Source organism: Ostrea edulis, chromosome 2 (genome assembly GCF_947568905.1).
Source record: "Ostrea edulis chromosome 2, xbOstEdul1.1, whole genome shotgun sequence".
NCBI lineage: Eukaryota > Metazoa > Mollusca > Bivalvia > Ostreida > Ostreidae > Ostrea > Ostrea edulis.
In genome coordinates, this window is record NC_079165.1 from 17,467,625 (window position 1) to 17,490,897 (window position 23,273).

Sequence of the window (23,273 nt, forward strand, 5' to 3'; positions counted from 1 at the left end):
ATCATTGGGTCAAATGCTGTCTGGCGTGTTTCATACCAATAGAGGCCGTGTTTTGCACACTGATTTTACCAGTGATTACTCCATTTACCTGATCAGGATATAGGGCTCACGGCGGGTGTGACCGGTCGACAGGGTATGCTTACTCCTAAGCACCTGTCATTATTTGATATTTTTCAGTCCATTATGTTGGAGAAGGGATACAAAGAACAAAGGGATGACATTTTAACAGAAATTATTTAATCACGTTGACTTATAACATTGGTGCTAGAGAGAAGGCTGTTTTGGGGCATTCACGTTGACTTATAACATCGGTGCTAGAGAGAAGGCTGTTTTGGGGTTCCGTCTAGGTGTATGTACGCTTATATATTTCCTTGTGGAATCTTGCCGTGGGATCTTTCTCTTCTGAACATTATGACGATGGTTTTGGCGGATGTTATTATTTGAATTAATTTCTGTTTCACTGGCACTGTCGTATTCTAAATCAGACACCTCCATATCGTCATCAGTGATATTATTTGAGGAAACATTTAATTCATTTGTTTGTAATTTGTTATCTGATGGAATATTTCCACTGCGGTCTGTAAACATTTCAAAGTCACCAGATTCAGTCACATTTACCTCCTTTCTACCGATTTCTTTCGAGTTCAAGTTTCCATTTTCACTGCTTGGATCTTGGATCCAACTTGATTCAGGAGATGCGTCATCAACAAAACTAGACATCTGTTGATCGGTTGGATCACGTTGAATAAAACCCGATTTATTTACCGACCCAGTGGTGCTTTGTATTTTTACAGAGTGGTTCTTTCTATCTCCGTTCTCATCGTTTGAATTCACTCGTTCATACTTATGCAACCTTTTCTGTTTAATTGGTTCGTGTACATGAGAAATTAATAAATCGTCATCATTTTCAGAATCAGTTTCAATATACTTTACATTCATTCTTTGTTCGATATGGATATTTGCGACTGTGTTTTCCACGCGGGTTGGATATTGGTTCTCCACACTCCATTTTTGGTGATCTGGTTCTCTGTCGTCGTTCACACTCCAGTTTTTGTAATCTGGTTCCCTGTCGTCGTTCACAATCCAGCTTTGGTGACATTGTTTCCTGTCGTTATGCGCACATTTTTGGTGACCTTGCTTCCTGTTGCTGTCCATCATTCCTACGTGGTTTTCTTTCCGAAGGCTTCTGCCTGGTGTGTCTTTATGTTTATCCTCAAATAGATGATACAAACTCGTGGTTTCATATTGATTTTCTCGACTTGTGCATTCACCTGAAACATCTGCAAATTGTTTGTCATACTTCTTGATGCAAATATACTTGTGACCTTGATCTTCAGCATGTGATTCCGGGGATTTCGTGTAGAAAACTGTGCTGTTCGGACGCTCTGAAATGTTAAATTATGGAAAATGTATATACTGAAAATATAAGTAGTTGGTCTATCCCGAGTGAAACATGATCTTATTCTAAAAATGATATGGCCTTGCTATTTTCACCACTGCAGTAGTCATCAAAGTTTATCAGATAACTAAAGAACACGTGAGCTATAATTCTCATCATTTACGTGAATGTCGTTTACTGATCGATGTGTGTAGTTGAATTCCCTCAACGGTTTAAAAAGGTATTTTCAGGAAATAGTTGTAGCTGTTTTTGCTATAAATTCAGCTTTAAATTTCGGGGGCCCGTTTTACAAAAGAACTTACGATAAAGTCGCAAGTCTTAATTTGTATTACATAGTTATTAGTTTGAATGAAGGAATTAAAACGTTTCTGAAATTTGATTTTCAACATTATTTCTTTACTATTTTACATTAGAGTGAATTGTCTTACAATAAGCGGAATAATTCCAATATGTAAAGTTGGTCGGAAGTTCTTTTGTAAAATGCACCCCAGATCTTAGACACTCCCACCTCAAACTAATTCGTGTGAAAAGGAAAGAAACCCATTTTCATTATTAATGGATCCACCACAGATAAATCATTGAATCTAAAGAAGACTGTACGTGAAAAGAAGTGACATTTAAGATATAAATTTCTTTTTTTTAAATACCTTATGGTACTCTACCTCATGTGTTTTCAAAAATGAAGTTAATATTCTACTTTCACATCTGTCGGAATTCCCAATCATTAAAAGATAGACTTACTATAGTTATCCATATTCATGCGTGCATTGTTCACAACTGGAACGCAGTTATGAGGAAATGACTATATCATTACAATTTGTAAAGATATCAGTGGCAAAATCATTGGAAATGTAAATACAATGTAAATGTGTATATTTATTACGTAATACGCGCGTGCCATTTGGGATTAGTTCAGTATATGTATTTGTCTCCGCTTGATTCGTTTTCAATATGAAATTTTAATAAATATAAATTATAATTATGCTATTACATATTATACAACTCATTGGTATGCAAACTTGTATATAAATATAACCTACCTCTAAATAGTTGTTTTCTTTGATTCTCAATTCCGCCAACAGAACCATGTAGTATGATTTCCTCCGCATTGAGTGCCATAGAAATATCTTCATAAGCGACTTCTCGATGCAGCTAGAAAGATTAGAATCTCTATTACTGACCTATATGGCATCACTTTACTAATAAACGATATAGTATAGGGACATTTTTCCATTACCAAAATTAGCATCAGAGTCCAAACATTAGTCAACCAGCCTTTTCATTTAAGCAATATTTTTGTCAGCCATTCATGATAGCGTCATCAGCACCATCATTAGTACATGTAACTTTCAATAACCAGACCATTACTCATTTCAACATTAATACAATACTACACTAAAACAGACTCGGTTTTTGGTCAATAATCACGGTAATTTGCCGATATAACATGGATTCTTTTTATATTTAAAAAATTTCAAGAAAAATATTTTCTCTACCTTTTTGGTTTCAAAATAAAAGTAACGATAATTATTTTGCCCGGGTATTACCACGCCGTGTTTAGAGTTTATAAAATACCTTCGCGTATTTCGGAATTTTTCAAGCCCAGTCCAAAGCAGTAGCCACATCAGCAAGAGATGCTTCTATTTCATTTCACAAGAAACGACATGTTGAGATATTATATATTTCATGAAAACTGCCTACGTCGTATATTTCAGTGAATGAACTGTCTGCAACTTCTGAGGATGTTACGTGGGAATTTCTTTTTTTCTCGGACAATTTTAACCTTAATAAGTAAATCTGTTTCATGTAGTCGAGTTGATATAAATTTAGCCCCCATTTTACTACAAAAGTACATCTAAAGCACAATCCCTCTGTGAATTTCATTCTCTTGATACATACAATTTGATAAGCTGTAGATTTGAGAATTTTTAATTATATAGTTTCTGCTCTTCAGGCACAGGCATTATGGTCTCAATGACTACTCAAACTGTATTCAGCTGGCGTTTTTCAAGTTTCTCTGAGTCAAATAATGAACTCGTACACTAAACTTCAAATGCTTCTTTTGGTGAAAGTCTAATGAACTTTACATACACGCGGTACAATATTTTACGGGTTCAAATGATTTCATAAGTTCCAGCGTCTGTACACTTTCGATTAAATGATATCTAGACTAGAAAAATTAAGCTCAAGGTGTTTATGAGAAAACACGAAATCTAACCTAGTTTTGAAAACGTAGGTTTGGATGAGTGATATTTTCTTTGTGCTGAAATACATGTCATTGGCTCTTGACGAATTAAAATCTTACAACCAGTTGTTGGACCAAACTTCAAAAGTAAAAGATCTGGCCTTGGTGCCACCAACGCAGAGATTTTGAATTATTTTCAATACAGCTTACATTAGTATGAACATTCTGTAGAGAATTCACAGACGGTAACGTCTTGTCTGCAACATCATTGACATGATTATGAAATAATAATGGACCTAAGTAATAAATAATAGTAATAATAATAATAATAATAATAATAGTAATAATAATAGTAATAATAGTAAATGATGATCAATATTTCCTCACATTGGTTAAGTAGTGTTTAAAACTAATTGTTGAGGTTTCTAACATACACTGTGATACATGTCTTCCCATATTTATGTAGTGATATTTCATTATAACCTGCAAATGGTGTGTATGTCTCAACTGATTCGATACGCAAGAGCTTGTTCTGCGTATGCTTAATTTCTAAATCGAGGCCGGCTACTGACAAATAAGTTGATGTTTCAAGGGTTTCAACAATTTTGTTCAAAGTCAGCATTTCGCAACTTTTATGGTCGATATAACGATCTACTTTGCCAATAAAACCTGTCATTGGTCAAATGTTGTTTGACGTGTTTCATACCAATCCTTAGGCCATTCTTTACACACTGATTTTGACTGCAGATAACTTCTTTTCCCCGATCGAGATATGGTGCTCACGGTGACCGATCGACAGGGGATGCCTACTCCTGCTAGGTACCTGATCCCACCTCTAGTATGCCCAGGTGTTCGTGTTTGACCAACTCTATTTTGTATTCCTTATAGGAGTTACGAGATTGATCACTGCTCGTTATCTTCACCGTGCCATCAATTTATTCCTAATGAGAACCACAGTACCTCATTTGTTTTTCGACAAAATAATTAATATTTTTAGATAACAAAAGATCAACAATTTTACCGATGGTGGATATTACTTACGTACGTGTGCATGATGCATCTAAATGTTTCCACTCAAAAGACTTGTCAGTAATTTTTAAAACAACCCATAATACAGTCTACTTCTTTGAACTATAAACCAAGTTTGATTTTGTTGTCCAAATTTAAAAGTACATAAATGATTTGACTAAAAAGGAGAAATATATTTCATTTAAAAGAATGATAAAATCCTACCTTTATGATTGCGGTTTGTATAGCCCAAATAGGAAAACAAGCAATGCAGCACAATATGTTCTCCACCGTTCTCAGAGTGTCAGGTTCATCGCCGTTCGTGATCAAGATTTTTGCACCAACTGACTCACATCTTGTTGAAGTAATTTTCCTGCACCATCGCTCAACTGATCCGTTGAAATTTATCTAGCAAAATATTTGTTATACACCTTAAATTTTTCCCTATATAAACTAAATAAATTATTAGATAAATAAATAATTAGAACCAACATTTTAACTGTTAAACCAACTCTCACACTCGTAGTCTATTGACCAGTCAACAGTTTACGAACTGTTGACCGGGCAATAGTCTGTCCTATTTCTATTGGTTACGCAAGTCACGTGATTCTTGTTCTACTGCGCATGCTTTGTTTACGTATTGGCAAGCTTCACTAATTTAACTGATGATGAAATACAGAATCTATTATATGAAAAGCAGAGCAGAAACACGAAAAATGTCATTATTATTTAAGATATTGGCTGTTTGCTTTTAAACTAGGCTAGGGGATGCAGTGATAAACGTACGCAATCACACTGTCCTGTAAAAGTTCAAATTCAACAAACCTGTGCATCTAGAAAAAACAATCTAAAAAGGTTTATAACAAAACAGTTATACATTGTAGTCTGTCCTCGGATAGAAAGACAGGTAAACAAACCAAACAATCTAATTTTGAATCGACATGATGTGATCATCACTAGAATTCGCATTGGCCATTCTAACACATTCATATTTGTTTAATTGTGAGCCTTAACCTGAATGCATATTCTGTGGCTGTCCAGTAACAATTAAGCATATCATACTGGACTGTAGTGTTCCGTTACATATCCGAATCAGACTTTTCCAAACTATTAAGTCAATGAAAGAAATTGAAGCTGAACACCCATACAAGTTTTACACGAGACCGACGTTTCAGTAATATCTAACACTTTTAATACATTTACCTTTTATATGATATATAATTACAGATTTACATTATTGTACATAAAAATAATCAATATCCATGGTCCGTCGGATTGAACGAAATAGACCGTCCTAGTGGTGCTTGATATAAGAGAAGGTTTATTATGAGCCGCCACAACGACCTAAAAACACTTCAACGCCAGACAAATGTTTAACTTAAGAACATATACATGACGGGGACATCGCTGCATTGTCTCAAAACCCTAATCAAACAAACAAAAAGATCAAATCAACACGTTCACAGTATGTACATGTTTACTCACCTCTAGGCAAATGAACACGTTCACAGTACATGTATGTACATATTCATGTTTACTCACCTCTAGGCAAAATTTTCCTTGTGATTCCATAATTTTGGAGCATCTCATAATGTGCGCATTGAGTTGTCCGCCTATCAAGCAGTCGGTGGGGTCCAACATTAATAAACATGGTGCTTCATATAGAAAGATAATATATTAATTCATCATCAGTATCCGTTTGGGATTAGGGAAATCTCATCCAAGGAGTTGGATAGTTTGGTCGGGGACGAGGTTTGCAAAGTCCCTGACCAAAATATTCAACCCAGGGTGAGATTTTCGAATCTCGTATCATGAATTGACTCATGATTTTCTCATATTAAATATTTTATTGCTCTAATTTCATACGGTGAATTTATAAATGTATCTGTAAATAGCAGATTGAATACACAAAAAGTAATCCCGGCATGTCGAGTCACGTGATCATATGAGACAGGCGTATCTTACGAGGCTTACTCACATGCGGGAACTTTACCTTACATGAGTAGTGATAGGAAAACAACATACGTAATGAAATAATGCATTGTCAAAATATATCTGATAAATTAATGAATTCAGCAAGTATAGGCAGGTACAGTACTTAATATATATGATCAAATGTACATATATGTTGACATTCCATGCATCTGAACATTAATTATTGCAAACACATACATATTGTGATACATCCACGACACTGACTGAGGAGTAGATGACATGATAAACAGGACACCGTGATGGCAGGATAAACACTGTATCAAGATAGTAGGATAATAGTATATGAAGATAGCATGGTAAACAGTATACATAGCATAATGACAAGACAAATTATAGTACTGGCAGGATAAATAGTATATCAAGATGGCAGAACCAACAGTATATCATGATGGCAAAATAAGCACTGTATAAAGATGAGAGGATAAACAGCACATCATATGTATATTGTAACAGTATATCATGATGACAGAATAAGCACTGTATACAGATGAGAGGATAAACAGCACATCATATGTATATCGTATCAGTATATCATGATGACAGAATAAGCCCTGTATACAGATGAGAGGATAAACAGCACATCATATGTATATCGTATCAGTATATCATGATGACAGAATAAGCACTGTATACAGATGAGAGGATAAACAGCACATCATATGTATATCGTATCAGTATATCATGATGACAGAATAAGCACTGTATACAGATGAGAGGATAAACAGCACATCATATGTATATCGTAACAGTATATCATGATGACAGAATAAGCACTGTATACAGATGAGAGGATAAACAGCACATCATATGTATATCGTAACAGTATATCATGATGACAGAATAAGCACTGTATACAGATGAGAGGATAAACAGCACATCATATGTATATCGTAACAGTATATCATGATGACAGAATAAGCACTGTATACAGATGAGAGGATAAACAGCACATCATATGTATATCGTAACAGTATATCATGATGACAGAATAAGCACTGTATACAGATGAGAGGATAAACAGCACATCATATGTATATCGTAACAGTATATCATGATGACAGAATAAGCACTGTATACAGATGAGAGGATAAACAGCACATCATATGTATATCGTATCAGTATATCATGATGACAGAATAAGCACTGTATACAGATGAGAGGATAAACAGCACATCATATGTATATCGTATCAGTATATCATGATGACAGAATAAGCACTGTATACAGATGAGAGGATAAACAGCACATCATATGTATATCGTAACAGTATATCATGATGACAGAATAAGCACTGTATACAGATGAGAGGATAAACAGCACATCATATGTATATCGTATCAGTATATCATGATGACAGAATAAGCACTGTATACAGATGAGAGGATAAACAGCACATCATATGTATATCGTAACAGTATATCATGATGACAGAATAAGCACTGTATACAGATGAGAGGATAAACAGCACATCATATGTATATCGTATCAGTATATCATGATGACAGAATAAGCACTGTATACAGATGAGAGGATAAACAGCACATCATATGTATATCGTATCAGTATATCATGATGACAGAATAAGCACTGTATACAGATGAGAGGATAAACAGCACATCATATGTATATCGTATCAGTATATCATGATGACAGAATAAGCCCTGTATACAGATGAGAGGATAAACAGCACATCATATGTATATCGTATCAGTATATCATGATGACAGAATAAGCACTGTATACAGATGAGAGGATAAACAGCACATCATATGTATATCGTATCAGTATATCATGATGACAGAATAAGCACTGTATACAGATGAGAGGATAAACAGCACATCATATGTATATCGTAACAGTATATCATGATGACAGAATAAGCACTGTATACAGATGAGAGGATAAACAGCACATCATATGTATATCGTAACAGTATATCATGATGGCAGAATAAGCCCTGTATAAAGATGAGAGGATAAACAGCACATCATATGTATATCGTAACAGTATATCATGATGGCAGAATAAGCCCTGTATAAAGATGAGAGGATAAACAGCACATCATATGTATATCGTAACAGTATATCATGATGACAGAATAAGCACTGTATACAGATGAGAGGATAAACAGCACATCATATGTATATTGTAACAGTATATCATGATGACAGAATAAGCACTGTATACAGATGAGAGGATAAACAGCACATCATATGTATATCGTAACAGTATATCATGATGACAGAATAAGCACTGTATACAGATGAGAGGATAAACAGCACATCATATGTATATCGTATCAGTATATCATGATGACAGAATAAGCACTGTATACAGATGAGAGGATAAACAGCACATCATATGTATATCGTATCAGTATATCATGATGACAGAATAAGCACTGTATACAGATGAGAGGATAAACAGCACATCATATGTATATCGTATCAGTATATCATGATGACAGAATAAGCACTGTATACAGATGAGAGGATAAACAGCACATCATATGTATATCGTAACAGTATATCATGATGACAGAATAAGCACTGTATACAGATGAGAGGATAAACAGCACATCATATGTATATCGTAACAGTATATCATGATGACAGAATAAGCACTGTATACAGATGAGAGGATAAACAGCACATCATATGTATATCGTATCAGTATATCATGATGACAGAATAAGCACTGTATACAGATGAGAGGATAAACAGCACATCATATGTATATCGTATCAGTATATCATGATGACAGAATAAGCACTGTATACAGATGAGAGGATAAACAGCACATCATATGTATATCGTATCAGTATATCATGATGACAGAATAAGCCCTGTATACAGATGAGAGGATAAACAGCACATCATATGTATATCGTATCAGTATATCATGATGACAGAATAAGCACTGTATACAGATGAGAGGATAAACAGCACATCATATGTATATCGTAACAGTATATCATGATGACAGAATAAGCACTGTATACAGATGAGAGGATAAACAGCACATCATATGTATATCGTAACAGTATATCATGATGGCAGAATAAGCCCTGTATAAAGATGAGAGGATAAACAGCACATCATATGTATATTGTAACAGTATATCACGGTGACATAGTAGACAGTATACATTTTGTAGCATGAACAGTTTTCATCTTCACTGTTTTAGAATCCCTTAGGGAGAGCAATGTGGATAAGCAAGTTTGCCCTAGTAAATAGACCTATATTTTCTTAAACGACCCTATACCCGGTATATCTCTCTATAGTGCACAATGAAAGGTGAAGATAACGAACAGTGATCAATCTCATAACTCCCATAAGCAATAAAAAACAGAGAGTTGGGCAAATCAATATGATTACGATTCATCAATCATTAAAGCATACATTGTTACAAAACGTTTTTTCCATCGCATTATTATGATTCATAATCATCTTTTAGCAATGTAATATACTATCAAAGTTAAATGTTGTCTCTAGTCAATGTCACTTCCCAACACACTTTTTAAAAAGTGAAGTTGAGCTTTATTCCTATGGCATCCATAGACATTTCAAAATAACTGACAACATATCATAAACGGTATGCACGTGTAAATCTATTTTTCCATAATGTAATTGTTTGTTTGTTTATATCTCTTCGAGAAATTTTCACTCATATTGAGATGTTACGAGTTGTAGATGAACTCATATGCTAGTCGCTCGGAGTGGTAGCAAGGAGGGTTCTCTAAAGTACCAATGCCTGCCGCAACATGGGACCTCTGTTTTCATTATAATATCCGAAAGACCAGCAACTGTAATAATTAATGTCAAGCGTTTGGCGATGGAACAATTACTACTTATTTTTACGTCTCAGGTTTGACGCGGCCACGATCAGACAAGAAGCCTTTAAGCCAATGAATTGGGTACAGTACAGAAGGTGGAAATTCATTGAACACATCCTCAGAAAAGACCATAGCAATGGTTGTAATACAGTTGTAATACAGAGCGCGACTCAAACTCACGGTCTCCCGCTCACAAATCGAACGCTCCAATCACTTATTTGTCTAATAAAATAGTACAATTTGCAGAAATATTCATCCATATCCAAGGATCATATTTCAATATCTACTTACAATTGGTGATGTCTCCCTTTTGATTGACTTGTTTTTCGAATGGGACGTAAATGAAATAAACATGTAGACTGACCGCACTGAACAGATCGATACCAGCGACAAGCTGAGTAGAAATTAAGACAATCGACAATGACATTGATATTTTTCTCTCGTTCTTATATCCTCATTATGTTTTACTTCAATCGAATAATTATTAAATTTGAGTACATGCTCCAGGAGGTGATTAAGAGACTCTATGGAAGGGCTTTGAATGGTTCTACTATTCCCCATCTCACTACCAGCAATGATGAGAAAGATGAACTATCCCAGAAACACATCCAACAGAAAACTGACACATTAGATCAAACTGCAAGAGTCGGACTTCAAATTGATACTGCCAAAAGTAAGATCATGAGAACAAATCCCAAACAACATCAACCTATTAATTAAACAACGTGGCAACATGTTGCATATCTGAGTGCAACCGTTTGAAAACAAGGAGGCAGTATGGAAGGTATGAGAGGAAGAGTTTTAAAGTCTCGATCTGCTTTCACAAGACTTAAAAGGATATGTAACAAAAATTCCATCAGCACGAAAACAAAAATGAAGCTTTATAAGACACTAGTCATACCAGTATTATTTTATGGATCAGAAACATGGAAAATGAATAAAGGAGATGAACTTGAGGAGAATTCTTAAAATCGGGTGTGACTCAACAACTTCCGAATTACTAGAAAGATCAGACAAGAAGCCAATAAATTAGGTACAGTACAGAAGGTGGGAATTCATTGAACACATTCTCAGAAAAGACCATAGCAATGGTTGTAATACAGTTCCTTCTAGGACACCAGAAGGCAATAGAAAAAGAGGAAGATTTAAAATCACCTGGAGAAGAAGAGTGAAGAAGAAGAGGACGGAGAATGGAGGACTTTCTTGGGTTGAGGTGAGAGTTGAGGTGGCGGGCAGAGATGGTCGGAGATGTTCTGTGGGTGCGTTATGTGCCACAAGGCACGGATCGGATAGGTAACGGGTAACAGGTGGAGTGATAAATGACGTCAACACTTTCTGAGATTCAAGTAGATCTAATCGCCAACTTACCTCTTTGTTTCTGTTTAAACTGTTTTCCTTTTCTAACCAAGGTTAGCCCAAAAACAGATATTCTCTCCGTAAGCGACAGTCGAATCATCTCCAACTGAGAAGTATTTTCTACTGTCAAAACCCTGAAATCATATTCAAACTAAGTTGAACAATTCTGTGTAAAAGAAATTGATAAAGTGCTCTATTAAGTGAACTATCTAGCGTCTGTCTTACTGTCACATCTCCGCCGCAAATAGCGTTTTCCCTTTACTCTATTGAGCACCAAATTAATATAAACACAAATAATTGAAGGTATACTTGATTATTTTAAGATATCATTAATTCAATTATTGCGCACAATAATTGATTTGATGCATGCATTAACTGATATTGATGCGCGCAATAATTCAATGGAATATAACTAAAATTCATTTATTGCACATATTACATGTAATATTGAATTTATGAGCGCATTAAATGAATTATTGCTCTCTTCAATTGACTTAATTCTAGCGCGCATTAATACAACTGTTGATATCATCAATTCATTGAAGAGAACACCAATTCAATCAAAGTACTGAAAGTACTCATGGGAGTTGAACATTGTGGAAATTCAGTTAGAACAGATAGCACTGGAAGGGTAGGGGGATAAATGACTGGATATTATCATGATTTTAGATACAAATCAACTGTTGTTGTTTTTCAAAGCGTTACAACAGCAAACATGGATAATGGAAGGCCCATGGGCCACAACGCTCCTCGAGTAACTGAAGTTGTGTTGTTGTTTTCTAGAATTTCACCCCTTTATATTCTCATGATAAATGTGACCACATATTATGGCCCAAACATTCAAATCAATATGGTTATCAATGCCTTGCAGTTATGAAGAAGTTTTTCCCCCTGTATATATACATTCAAGTTTAATCCTAGTTGTAGCTAATTCTAAGGATTCATTACTTGAAAAGGTAGTCCGATATGCTAAACTGTCACCTGAGTATACTACAGTCCTGTAGAGGATCAATGGAATGGTAAATAATTGTATAATAACTCAAAATAAATGAAATGCAAAAAAAGTAAAAATCGTCCGGCATCGGAAATGCACAAACCGAGTTGCGCAAGGAATGGGCATAAAGGAAACCGGCAGAAAAGTTTGCAAGAATTATCAAGCAGGAAGCAAAATTTTGCTTACATAAATTTCAGCCGACTTAAATCCTTTGACCTTGACCTTTAACGCTTGACCAAAATCAATAGGCTAACCGCTTCTTTGTCTCATCAAGGGCGATAATCCATCTAAGTTTAATTGAGATCCTATAATTTGTTAAAAAATTATAGTGCAGAAAACAAAATTTTCTCCAATTTCAGTCTATTTATAGCCACTGTGACTTTGACCTTGTGACCCCGGAATCGATAGGCTTCTTGTCTTACTGAGGGTGACAATCGATCTAAGTTTGATTGAGATCCTATAATTCGTTCAAGAGCTATGGTGTGGAAAACAAAATTTTCTCCAAATTTCAGTGTATTTATAGCCAGTGACCTTGACCTTTGACGTAGTGACCCCAGAATCGATAGACTTCCTGGTCTTACTGAGGGTGACAATCCATCTAAGTTTGATTGAGATCGTATGATTTGTTCAAGAGCTATGGTGCGGAAAACAAAATTTTCTCCAAATTTCAGTCTATTTATAGCCACTGTGACTTTGGCCTTTGACCTAGTGACCCCAAAATCGATAGGCTTCCTCATCTTACTGAGGGTGACAATCCATCTAAGTTTGAATGAGATCCTATAATTTGCTCAAGAGCTATGGTGCGGAAATGAAATGTTGATGCGTGCCCGCCCAAAGGCACTTCATCAGATCATAAGCCGAGTTCGACTTCATCGCAACTCCGCTAAAAATGAAACACTAGTCAAATAATGTTATTCATAATGTTATTCATTGCCAAGGTATTTGGGATATTATACTGTGGCTCAAACAGGGGGTGAATGAACCTGACAGTATGGGAAGCATATAGTGGAATCAGACTTGTGATGCTGGAAATCTATAGTGATTAATAAACTATACATGTACAAGATCCATAACTATTTTTTTTTTCAGTTTATGAGGGAGAATCCTCATGTCTCTTTCATCTGTAGACAAATAAACTGTAGACAAATAAACAATGTGTTTTGACCAGAGCAATTTCCAATCCTTTTTGCAGCATAAATTCAACATTGTGGCAACTGGCTTAAACTTTGATAGTGAAGTAAGCACCTTATCCCATGCTCTTAAAATTTCTGTTTGACACACACTCATGACATCCACTCAAACATTACAGAGTGCAGCAAAATCCCATTGTAATAGGGGATTCAAAATGGATAACTGGTACAAAATATGGTACATACTATTCGAAAAGGATAATGAATTTGACATATTGATGTCTTGGAAAAGGAAATTCTGACATCGGGGCTCTAAGCGTTTTCAAACATTGTCATTTGATAAAAGTGTTCTACATTTTTAAAAATAGAGATTAATAGAGGGCGAAACCCTCTCACGGCCCGAAGGGCCGTGAGAGCGGAGCTCTCCCTATAGGTAACACGTATATACATGTTTATAAGGAAAATATAGGAAAATAATGAAAAATTAAACCATACCTATGGAACTTGAAAAGTTTGGTACCAATGGCGTCGATTCGAATACTATCGCGTGGACATGTATTTCTCCATTTTGAATCTCGTCTACCCTAGTTCACGTCGTTCTGAGATGTTACATAAAATCCGTAAAAGCATGTAAATCTTATTTTCTTAATCATATATAATCACTCCACGATTAACGCCATGTTTTTTGTTGTGGTTCAAACGCTATGTTTGTAAATTTGCTAAATAACGACGCTGAATATGACGTCACAATGTACTGTTTACATCGATTGCGTTATATTTCCCGCGTTCAATATATAGGCGGATCAAATGTCCAAAATTAGGATGCTTTGATACAGCTCTGTCCTAGTGCTAACTTTGGGTTATTTTTGTCCTGTTTTGGATATAGGTACTAATGCCAAAACTTTTTTGCTTAGCCCTCAAACACGGTCACGCCGTAAAACATATTATGTCTTTACATACATAGGTGAGAAAGTTTCCATTATTCCTAGCCGAGACATACCATGTATGCGCAAAAAATTCATAAACAAATATCAAAATACTCACGTAGAAAATGTGGACCTTACCGTCATCAAGCGCAGTGAAACACGCCATTTCGAGATTTTCGCCGACGAAAGCTCGGTAACAGTAATGAAAATGGTACACTCATTTTGTATCTATTTTGTGACTTTCTTTATTAAAAGGAACAGTTCTCTAATGTGTAACGTGCAATTACTACGTAATTCAATAACTTGAAGCATGAAGCAGTTTCACTTTGCAACCGGATATAAGAAATTTTATTTCGTATTCCGATCCCGATCGAAAGTTTAATTCAATATACATGTAACATCAAGCATTTTTTATATCACATTAAAAAAAACCAAATATATACACATACACAATGTTGTAGAGTTATTTCTTGTAAATTTTCTTGTAAGGTTTCGCACCATATTCGATATTTCGCGCCACGGTGTCAATAGGTCTTGTGTGCAGTTGTCGTTCGTTTCCCTATCAATGTTTATAGGTGACACTGCGCTACAAACGACAATTTTCAACCTTATCTTTTATTTTTCTATGTCTATCAGTATCAATTTGATCGAAATCTTGTATTCAAATTGATTTGAATACAATATCATTGCATTTACTTACATGTCAATTATCAAAATTAGATTAATTCAGAAAAGTTACATGGATTATTTAATGGCGGATGTTTATAAAAGTTTATGTTGATTTACCTAGGAGTAAATCAGCTGACACAGAACCCCCGTTGACGACCACTATACAAATCAATACAAATTACTACGCAGAAAAGTGCGTGATGACCAAGGGAGATTGAACATAGTTCAACTCCCAATTATGGCGGGCATCAGTTCGGAAATGTTAAATCGTGTAATACTTTAATTATTAGATTGATCACTGTTCGTTATATTCACCTTTCATTGGAATGTATCATTAATTATTTGAAGATATCTTATTGAATTGTTGCGCGCAACAAACGAATTTATGACATCTTCAACTAATTAAAGATCTCTTTAAAAATCATTTAAGCTTATGTTAATTTGGCGCTACATACCACTCAAGATTTGTATTTTCTGTTACCTCAATTAAGAAGAAGGTGGTCTACACATAATATTTGCATTTCTATCTTATCTTAAAGGGAAGGAAAGAATATGTAGCATATTTAATATAGCTAGAAGAATATCTTGTTGAACTGTAAACATTTACAATAATTATACCAACCCATCCCCCATGAAACGAGGTTCTGGGGAAAATACCGAAATAAAATTTGCCCTTACGAACATAGTTCAGGGATTTATTTACATGTCTTTGTTGATTAATTTTCCCCATAGTATATGATCATCTTATATATCATGCAAGTCTGAGCACCTTTTATTTTCAAATTGATTTTCCCTCTAGTTTGAGAAAGTTTGAGTCTATTTTTAATATTTTTGATGGTAATTCCGCAGATTCTACCAATACTATCATACGTTTATGCTTGAAATAACGCTGTCCTTAACTAGTTGTGCTATGCTGTCTAAATAAGGAACATTGTCATTTTTGTGTCCTCGCTTCTAGGTGTTAGTTCAGGTATATTTCAATATTTCAACATAGAATTAAACAAATATAACAGTAATTCGAATTATTAATTGTAATTATTTACATGTGTCACCAGAGGAGAAATCAGTAAGTGTATCAGCTGTTATATGAATAATATATCTAATTAATATAAACTGGTGTCCTTCATATTGTGGATACACTTGACTTGTGAATTTTCTCCCAGCAAAAAATAATAATTTTATATGACCAATATTAATCCATTTACCCGTATTTTAGATAAAATGCAACATTATCCCTAGATTCCCTATCTATGGTTTATTCATTATCATTCTTTTTTAATACCAATGCATTAATAATTTGTAAATGTATATTCCGGGGATATTTTTTAAAATCCTAATATACGTATTCCATTACCAGATTTGGGGCCGATTATTTTGAATGTATAATTGATTAGATTAGAATTACTTTGGTACTCAAAACTAATCGATTTAATCAATGATTACTTTGTCAACGTAATCCTAATTACTTCTGATTGTCGACGAGGTTTAGCTAATCAAATCATATTTGATATGGTTATGATATAAGCTCTACGTTCATTTAGAATTTGAAATTTCAAAAAAAAAAAAAAAAAAAAAAAAAAAAAAAAAAAAAAACTATTTCGGAATTGTTTCTCCGAAACAAAACTATCTGATGACTATGTAAATTGATAATAGCGTTAAAGCTAGTAATCGGGTAGCTTATTTCTGTTTACCGTTACTGAAGGGACATTTCCTATACCGTTACTGAAGGGACATTTCCTATACCGTTACTGAAGGGACATTTCCTATACCTTTACCTATTTATACATGTATGTTCGGATCTACAGCATCTATCTACCTAACACGGCTACGTCAACAAACGAAATCATTGGAAGCTGTGAATTTTCGGGATGTATGGGGCTTTAATGAACATTTGAAGGAGTATAGTAGGAAAATGTGTTAGGAATCTTTTCTTTAATATTAAATTTATGAAACGACAATGCAGGGATACTACGATATAAGGCCTTAACGGTTTTCTCTGCGCCGTGAATCGAAGCTTTTTATAAGGGGTGGATCTGTAGCTCTCTCGTCTGTCCAAATATTTTCTCAGAGAGCTACAGTTCTGCAGCTACATGGCGCTTTACTTACATGTAGTTGTTGATGAAATCTATACATGAATTAAACATTCTCGAAACGGTTAACAAAAGCTTTTTAAACAAGAAACTTACAGGCCTTATCAATTTCTTAAGCATCACTACCCCCAGGGGCTGCCATACCCATAATAATTTTCCTGCTCTGCATATCTAAGCTAAATCATAGATTCAGCAGTATAAAACAAGAAATGTTATAAGGATTGAACTGTTACTTATGTACACTGACATACTTGAAGTTTCCTGAGTGGTTGTGCCCAAAAGCTCAGGATTAACTCCCTTATGATAAAATAAAATCCTGAGGAAAATCGCTTACCAAGCTCCACCGTTCTCGCTGATCTCGCCTAACGGAGGTTTATTCATTCGGGTTGCATGGAAGAAAACGTTTACTTCATCAGGGTCAAAGGTAATAAAACCGGTCTTTTCTAGATGAAACAGGTCACAGAGCTGACGTGGGTTGGATACAAAATCCTCCCATGGAATGATAGTTAGACCGTTGTACTGCGCATTATACTCCCGCATATTTGATGTGGCGTTCTGAAATTTTCGTCCGACTGTAATGTTTTCAGTATGTCTGCCATGGTCATTCCCAGAGTGAATACTCTCGTTTATAAAAGCCATCTGAGCAGGGCCTTTAAAAGGATCAACATGGCTCTTCCTTACGTTTGAGACGCATGTTCCGCGGAGATAGCCGTCAACCATCAAGCTCGCACCGGGCAGTGTTTCTGACTTATACGCAGAATTTTCCATCATAAAAATCTGCAAAAAAATCATGTTTATGTAAATGATTAGAAATATATTATTTATACAATTTTGTTACACGTAGGTACATAAATATACTTGAAAACACGCACGCAAACATACTTGCACATATGAAGACGCACGCACACAGACTTAAACACTAAAACATACACACACACACACACACACACACAATCTACTTAAAACGGATAAATGTTTGACAAAGTTGTTGCCATTGTTTAAACACCACCATGACCATTATCTCATTTCTTGGACAAGAGTGAAATAATATGAATTTTGACAAAAATAAGATGTTTTAATATGCGTGCTGCAGATTTGGAATTTTCATTCCCGCATGTGGTATTTTATTACACGATAGTTATGAGTATTCCTTTCTCGTTTGTCCTACATGTAGATGTTGTAGTGCTTGCTAACTGTTGTAAATGAAAATAAAGTAGAAGGCACTTTATTTGCTACTGAAATGGAAGCCATTTATGTACTTGCACACAAGAGCAACGAAAAGCAGAACATCCCCTAGCAACAATTACAGTGTGGTGCACAAATATTTTCCAAATTCATCCATTCAGTGGGTTTTCCCTTTGATCTCGAAAATCTAAAAAGATCTACAACTCACCACTTAAGGGCAGATGATACAACCAAATTTTTTCTTTCGAAGAGACTTTATATGATGTCATTCTTTTATAAAAGTGGATAATTCCTTGAGTTCTTTTCCCCTTTGACTTGGAGAGTGAAATATTTTCCATATTTCAAAACAAAGTACAAAACAATAGTTATCATGGTAAATTAATTTATTCTTCATCTGTTTACCTTTTCTATACCTCACAAAATGGTTGTCAGGGAGAACAGAGTGCACTGATATTAGATTTACAACATAACATGTAAAATATTAATGCATTACAAATTTTACACTTGGAAAATATCAATTGCTGCTTCAATAAAATTACATATATGGACATTGCACCCTCAGTAAAGGTTTACAAATTAAAATAAACTTCATAATATGTTGACTTAATGTTTAAAGTGTAATATAAACTTAAAAATCATATACCATACGGGGTGAATTTTCTGAGTAGAAGCAAAATTGTAAATATCACATTGGCTGATTTTCTCAAGACAAAGAAGAGTTATATCCCATAATATACGAGTAAAATTTTACAACTTCTGAAAATAATTTACAATGGCATTTATGATTTTACTGTTTGTTTTTTTTTTGGGGGGGGGGGGTGTCACTCTTGGTTTTCCTTTGCTATTCATCTCTGAAAAAAATAAAGAAATGCCTAATACAGGATCTCTTTGATGTGTCATTTTACATTAATTTCTGCATGATGTCACGTTTCCCAGTAGAAACAGGAGAAAGATAACTGCATGCTTCCTGCTGACATCTTATATATAGCAATGATCCAAGTCCATACCGTTTTTCGTCCTCACAATGTCTTATGCGTTGTTAAATCTAGTGGTCTACCACACGCAGCACAACCTTTTTCCAAATTGTCCACTAGAATTCCAAGTTCCACAACTCGTCTACAACAAATCATCTTCTCATGCTCTTCTTCCGATTCCTCACTCTCTGATGCATCAGATGGATACGTTTCTTCATTTCCTAGGCATTCTTGTGAATTATCACCAGACGAACAATTTTTTCTTGATTCATCCAACTTCTCCTCGATCACCACGTTGTTATTGACATCAACATTCACTATCTTACGTCCAAGGGATAATGCATAACCTTTCTTAGCATTCTGTAACCTTTGATGACGTTTTTTTTACTAATAATTTTTCCTGATTTTTTCCTGAATGATTCTGGCATCACAATTGTTTACATTGTTTACTGACCCCCTTTCCTGCTCTTAAAACACAGAAGAGTTCCAAACAACTATAAATGAGAAAACCAAAACCAATCAAAGTATTTTTTTACCATGGGAACTCTTCAGTGCTAAAGGTAGAAAAATTTGTTTATATCATCTGGCCTTAATATTTATAATATCTATTACATGACTTCGGAAATCACTAAGTTCGACAACTCATCATTTCAAAGTTTAATGATCCTCAGTACTAGGATTTCCTTGAAAGTTTTACGTCAGTGTGACTCGCATGGATACTCGCATACTCAGACGTACTTCAGTACATCCCCTCTGTAAGGAGACGATTGAATTTGTTTTATTCTTAAAACGAAATAGAAAACAAAAAGTCCATCCATTTAAAACAGATCAAAGACTAGAGCTTGTTTTTATGAAAACTAATATCTCCCCAGCTCCCCAAATTGAAAGTGCCCCAGATGAAATATCCTCCCCTTAATGTACTGCAAGGTATGGAGGAGAAAGCATGGTCAGGAACATAGACATTATGAACTCCCATAACCACATAGGAGAGGTGTTCACAAACTATTTTACACCCTCCACCCCTCAGATTCACTATAACTTTAAGGTAAACAGTTGGATCCTCCTGTCCATACAATATGCACATCTGCAAATGCCGTTGAAGAATTGTACAAAATTTCAAGTCTATCGGATAAGCGATATAGGAGTAGAAGTGTTCACAAGCTATTTTATTTACATCCTCCACCCCTCTTAGATCCACTATAACTTTTTAGATAATAATTGGATCCTCCCGTCTCACAAATATGCACACCCACAAATGACAACGAAGCATTGTGCAGAGTTTCAAGTCTATCCGATAACCCATATAGGAGGAGAAGCGTTCACAAGATTTTGTGACAGACAGACGGACGGACGGAAAGTACAAAAACAATATGTCTCCACCTGAAAGAGGGGAAACATAATAAAGCAGCATTGCTGGTTACCAGAGTCATTGTGGTTGGTGATTGTCCGTGAAAGTACATGGCCACTTTTTATCAATTGAATGGGGCATCTATTGAGGAAGGTCAACAGTTCTAATGGTATGAATATTACAATATACATATGATGGCCAAACACAGTAGGATTTAAACAGTGTTATACTAAGTAATTTTGGAGGGTTGATAACATACACAAGAGAAACTGTCTCCTATATTTTATAAACGTCAAACTCTGAACAAAGATATACAGCTTGAAAGATCAATATTCACAAACGATGTGGTTTATAAGAAGCCCGAAATATCAATGGCTATAAAGGAAAAGATGAAATTGCCCATACATTACTCTGACATTAACTTATAAATGACAATTCGGTCCGACTTGGAACAGCGATGTACGATTTTATTTTTATACGGACGGTAATGTGTACGAGTTGAACATAATTCATTGGCAAAAAGTCGAAAAGATTGGACAAAAGTTTAGAAACTTAGTCTTTTATTCCTCAAACCCGATTTCATTGTTCAATGTTACAACTGTAAGTAAGAAAGAGTAAACTCGTTCCATGACCCACATGGTTGATAACTGAAGAAAGTACCCGAACATATAGCGCATATATTATCTAAAGTACCCGAACATACAGCGTATATATTATCTAAAGTACCGAACATACAGCACATATATTATCTAAAGTACCCGAACATACAGCACATATATTATCTAAAGTACCGAACATACAGCGTATATATTATCTAAAGTACCGAACATACAGCGTATATATTATCTAAAGTACCGAACATATAGCGCATATATTATCTAAAGTACCCGAACATACAGCGTATATATTATCTAAAGTACCGAACATACAGCGTATATATTATCTAAAGTACCCGAACATACAGCGTATATATTATCTAAAGTACCGAACATACAGCGTATATATTATCTAAAGTATCGAACATACAGCGTATATATTATCTAAAGTACCGAACATACAGCGTATATATTATCTAAAGTACCGAACATATAGCGTATATATTATCTAAAGTACCCGAACATATAGCTCATATATTATCTAATTTGTCTGAATACTGACAAGAATCATTCCTTACATGTAATTAATGCAAGGTGAAGATAACGAACAGTGATCAATCTCATAACTCCTACAAGCAATACAAAATAGATAGTTGGGCAAACACGGACCCCTGGACACACCAGAGGTGGGATCAGGTGCCTAGGAGGAGTAAGCATCCCCTGTTGACCGGTCACACCCGCCGTGAGCCCCATATCCTGATCAGGTAAACGGAGTTATCAATGCATGCTTGTGATTTTCGTTGAAACATGAATGGTTCAGATCGATGTACAATGTAACAATGGAGAAATATATTTTCAGAAATATACCAAAAATTGTTTTTATTATCAAACGTCACACATATTTCATTCTAATTAGTCGGGGAATTTAAGAATCACTGATCTACATTTAAGTACATCACATGTATTCCTTGTGGGTGTCGTGGCATTAATGAGTATTTAAAGAAATCTTAATACGTCATACAATCTAAGTACTTACCGAATCGCTCTTTGATATTGTAGCAACGGAACGGTAATATATCGTGATGCATCAGATTATCTTCATCATTGCATGGGTGCTGCGTGGAGTTTTGTTTTTTTTTTCTCTGCTGCGTGGAGTTTTTTCTGTAATCTTGGAGAGGTTGCACATATACATGTAAAGATTTAGAATAATCGAACTTATTTAATTCGTATTAACAATGCATATTAAATGGCAGTTTCTGGATTGCACGATTTAGTGGGGATTACGTTGTAAAAGACTGATTATTGATTCTCTCTTAAAAAGATTTCGGGTCTCTTATATTGAACTTTCATGGGGTCAGGAGTTCCATTGAATAGTGTTAAATATTTATTTGTGTTTTGATCATGCTTATCTTGTGCCGTTGATATTTTAAGAACTGTGTTTTTGTCTCTCTATCAGTTTGCAGAGTGTCATCAAATCAGTGTTTTTCTACTTTAAACCAGCGGCGGATCCAGAATTTCTGAACGAGGGCGCAGTAAACGGCTGTGTGTCCGGGGGATGTCTTGAGACTCTACTGGGTCCAGAA

At 35.1% G+C, this 23,273-nt stretch overlaps 1 protein-coding gene across 1 annotated transcript; it reads right to left on the bottom strand.

Annotated features, from left to right (window-relative positions):
* Positions 1 to 215: 215 nt before the first annotated feature.
* LOC125679761 (uncharacterized) lies at positions 216 to 18,370 on the bottom strand. Its single transcript, XM_048919228.2, has 6 exons — positions 17,922 to 18,370; positions 11,791 to 11,912; positions 6,135 to 6,247; positions 4,818 to 5,000; positions 2,440 to 2,551; positions 216 to 1,385 (listed from the first exon to the last, which is right to left on the bottom strand). Exons 1-6 carry the CDS (start codon positions 18,356 to 18,358, stop codon positions 301 to 303), a joined length of 2,052 nt encoding a protein of 683 aa, XP_048775185.2. The 5' UTR covers positions 18,359 to 18,370; the 3' UTR covers positions 216 to 300.
* Between the last annotated feature and the right edge of the window lie 4,903 nt (positions 18,371 to 23,273).

Excerpts from the sequence above, each read along its gene's own strand:
- LOC125679761 (XM_048919228.2), bottom strand. The coding sequence starts at position 18,358 with ATGATGGAAAATTCTGCGTATAAGTCAGAAACACTGCCCGGTGCGAGC. Across the intron at positions 11,913-17,921 it reads AGCGAGAACGGTGGAGCTTG|GGTTTTGACAGTAGAAAATA; the intron begins GTAAGCGATTTT and ends ATATGATTTCAG. Across the intron at positions 5,001-6,134 it reads AAGGAAAATTTTGCCTAGAG|ATAAATTTCAACGGATCAGT; the intron begins GTGAGTAAACAT and ends ATATTTTGCTAG.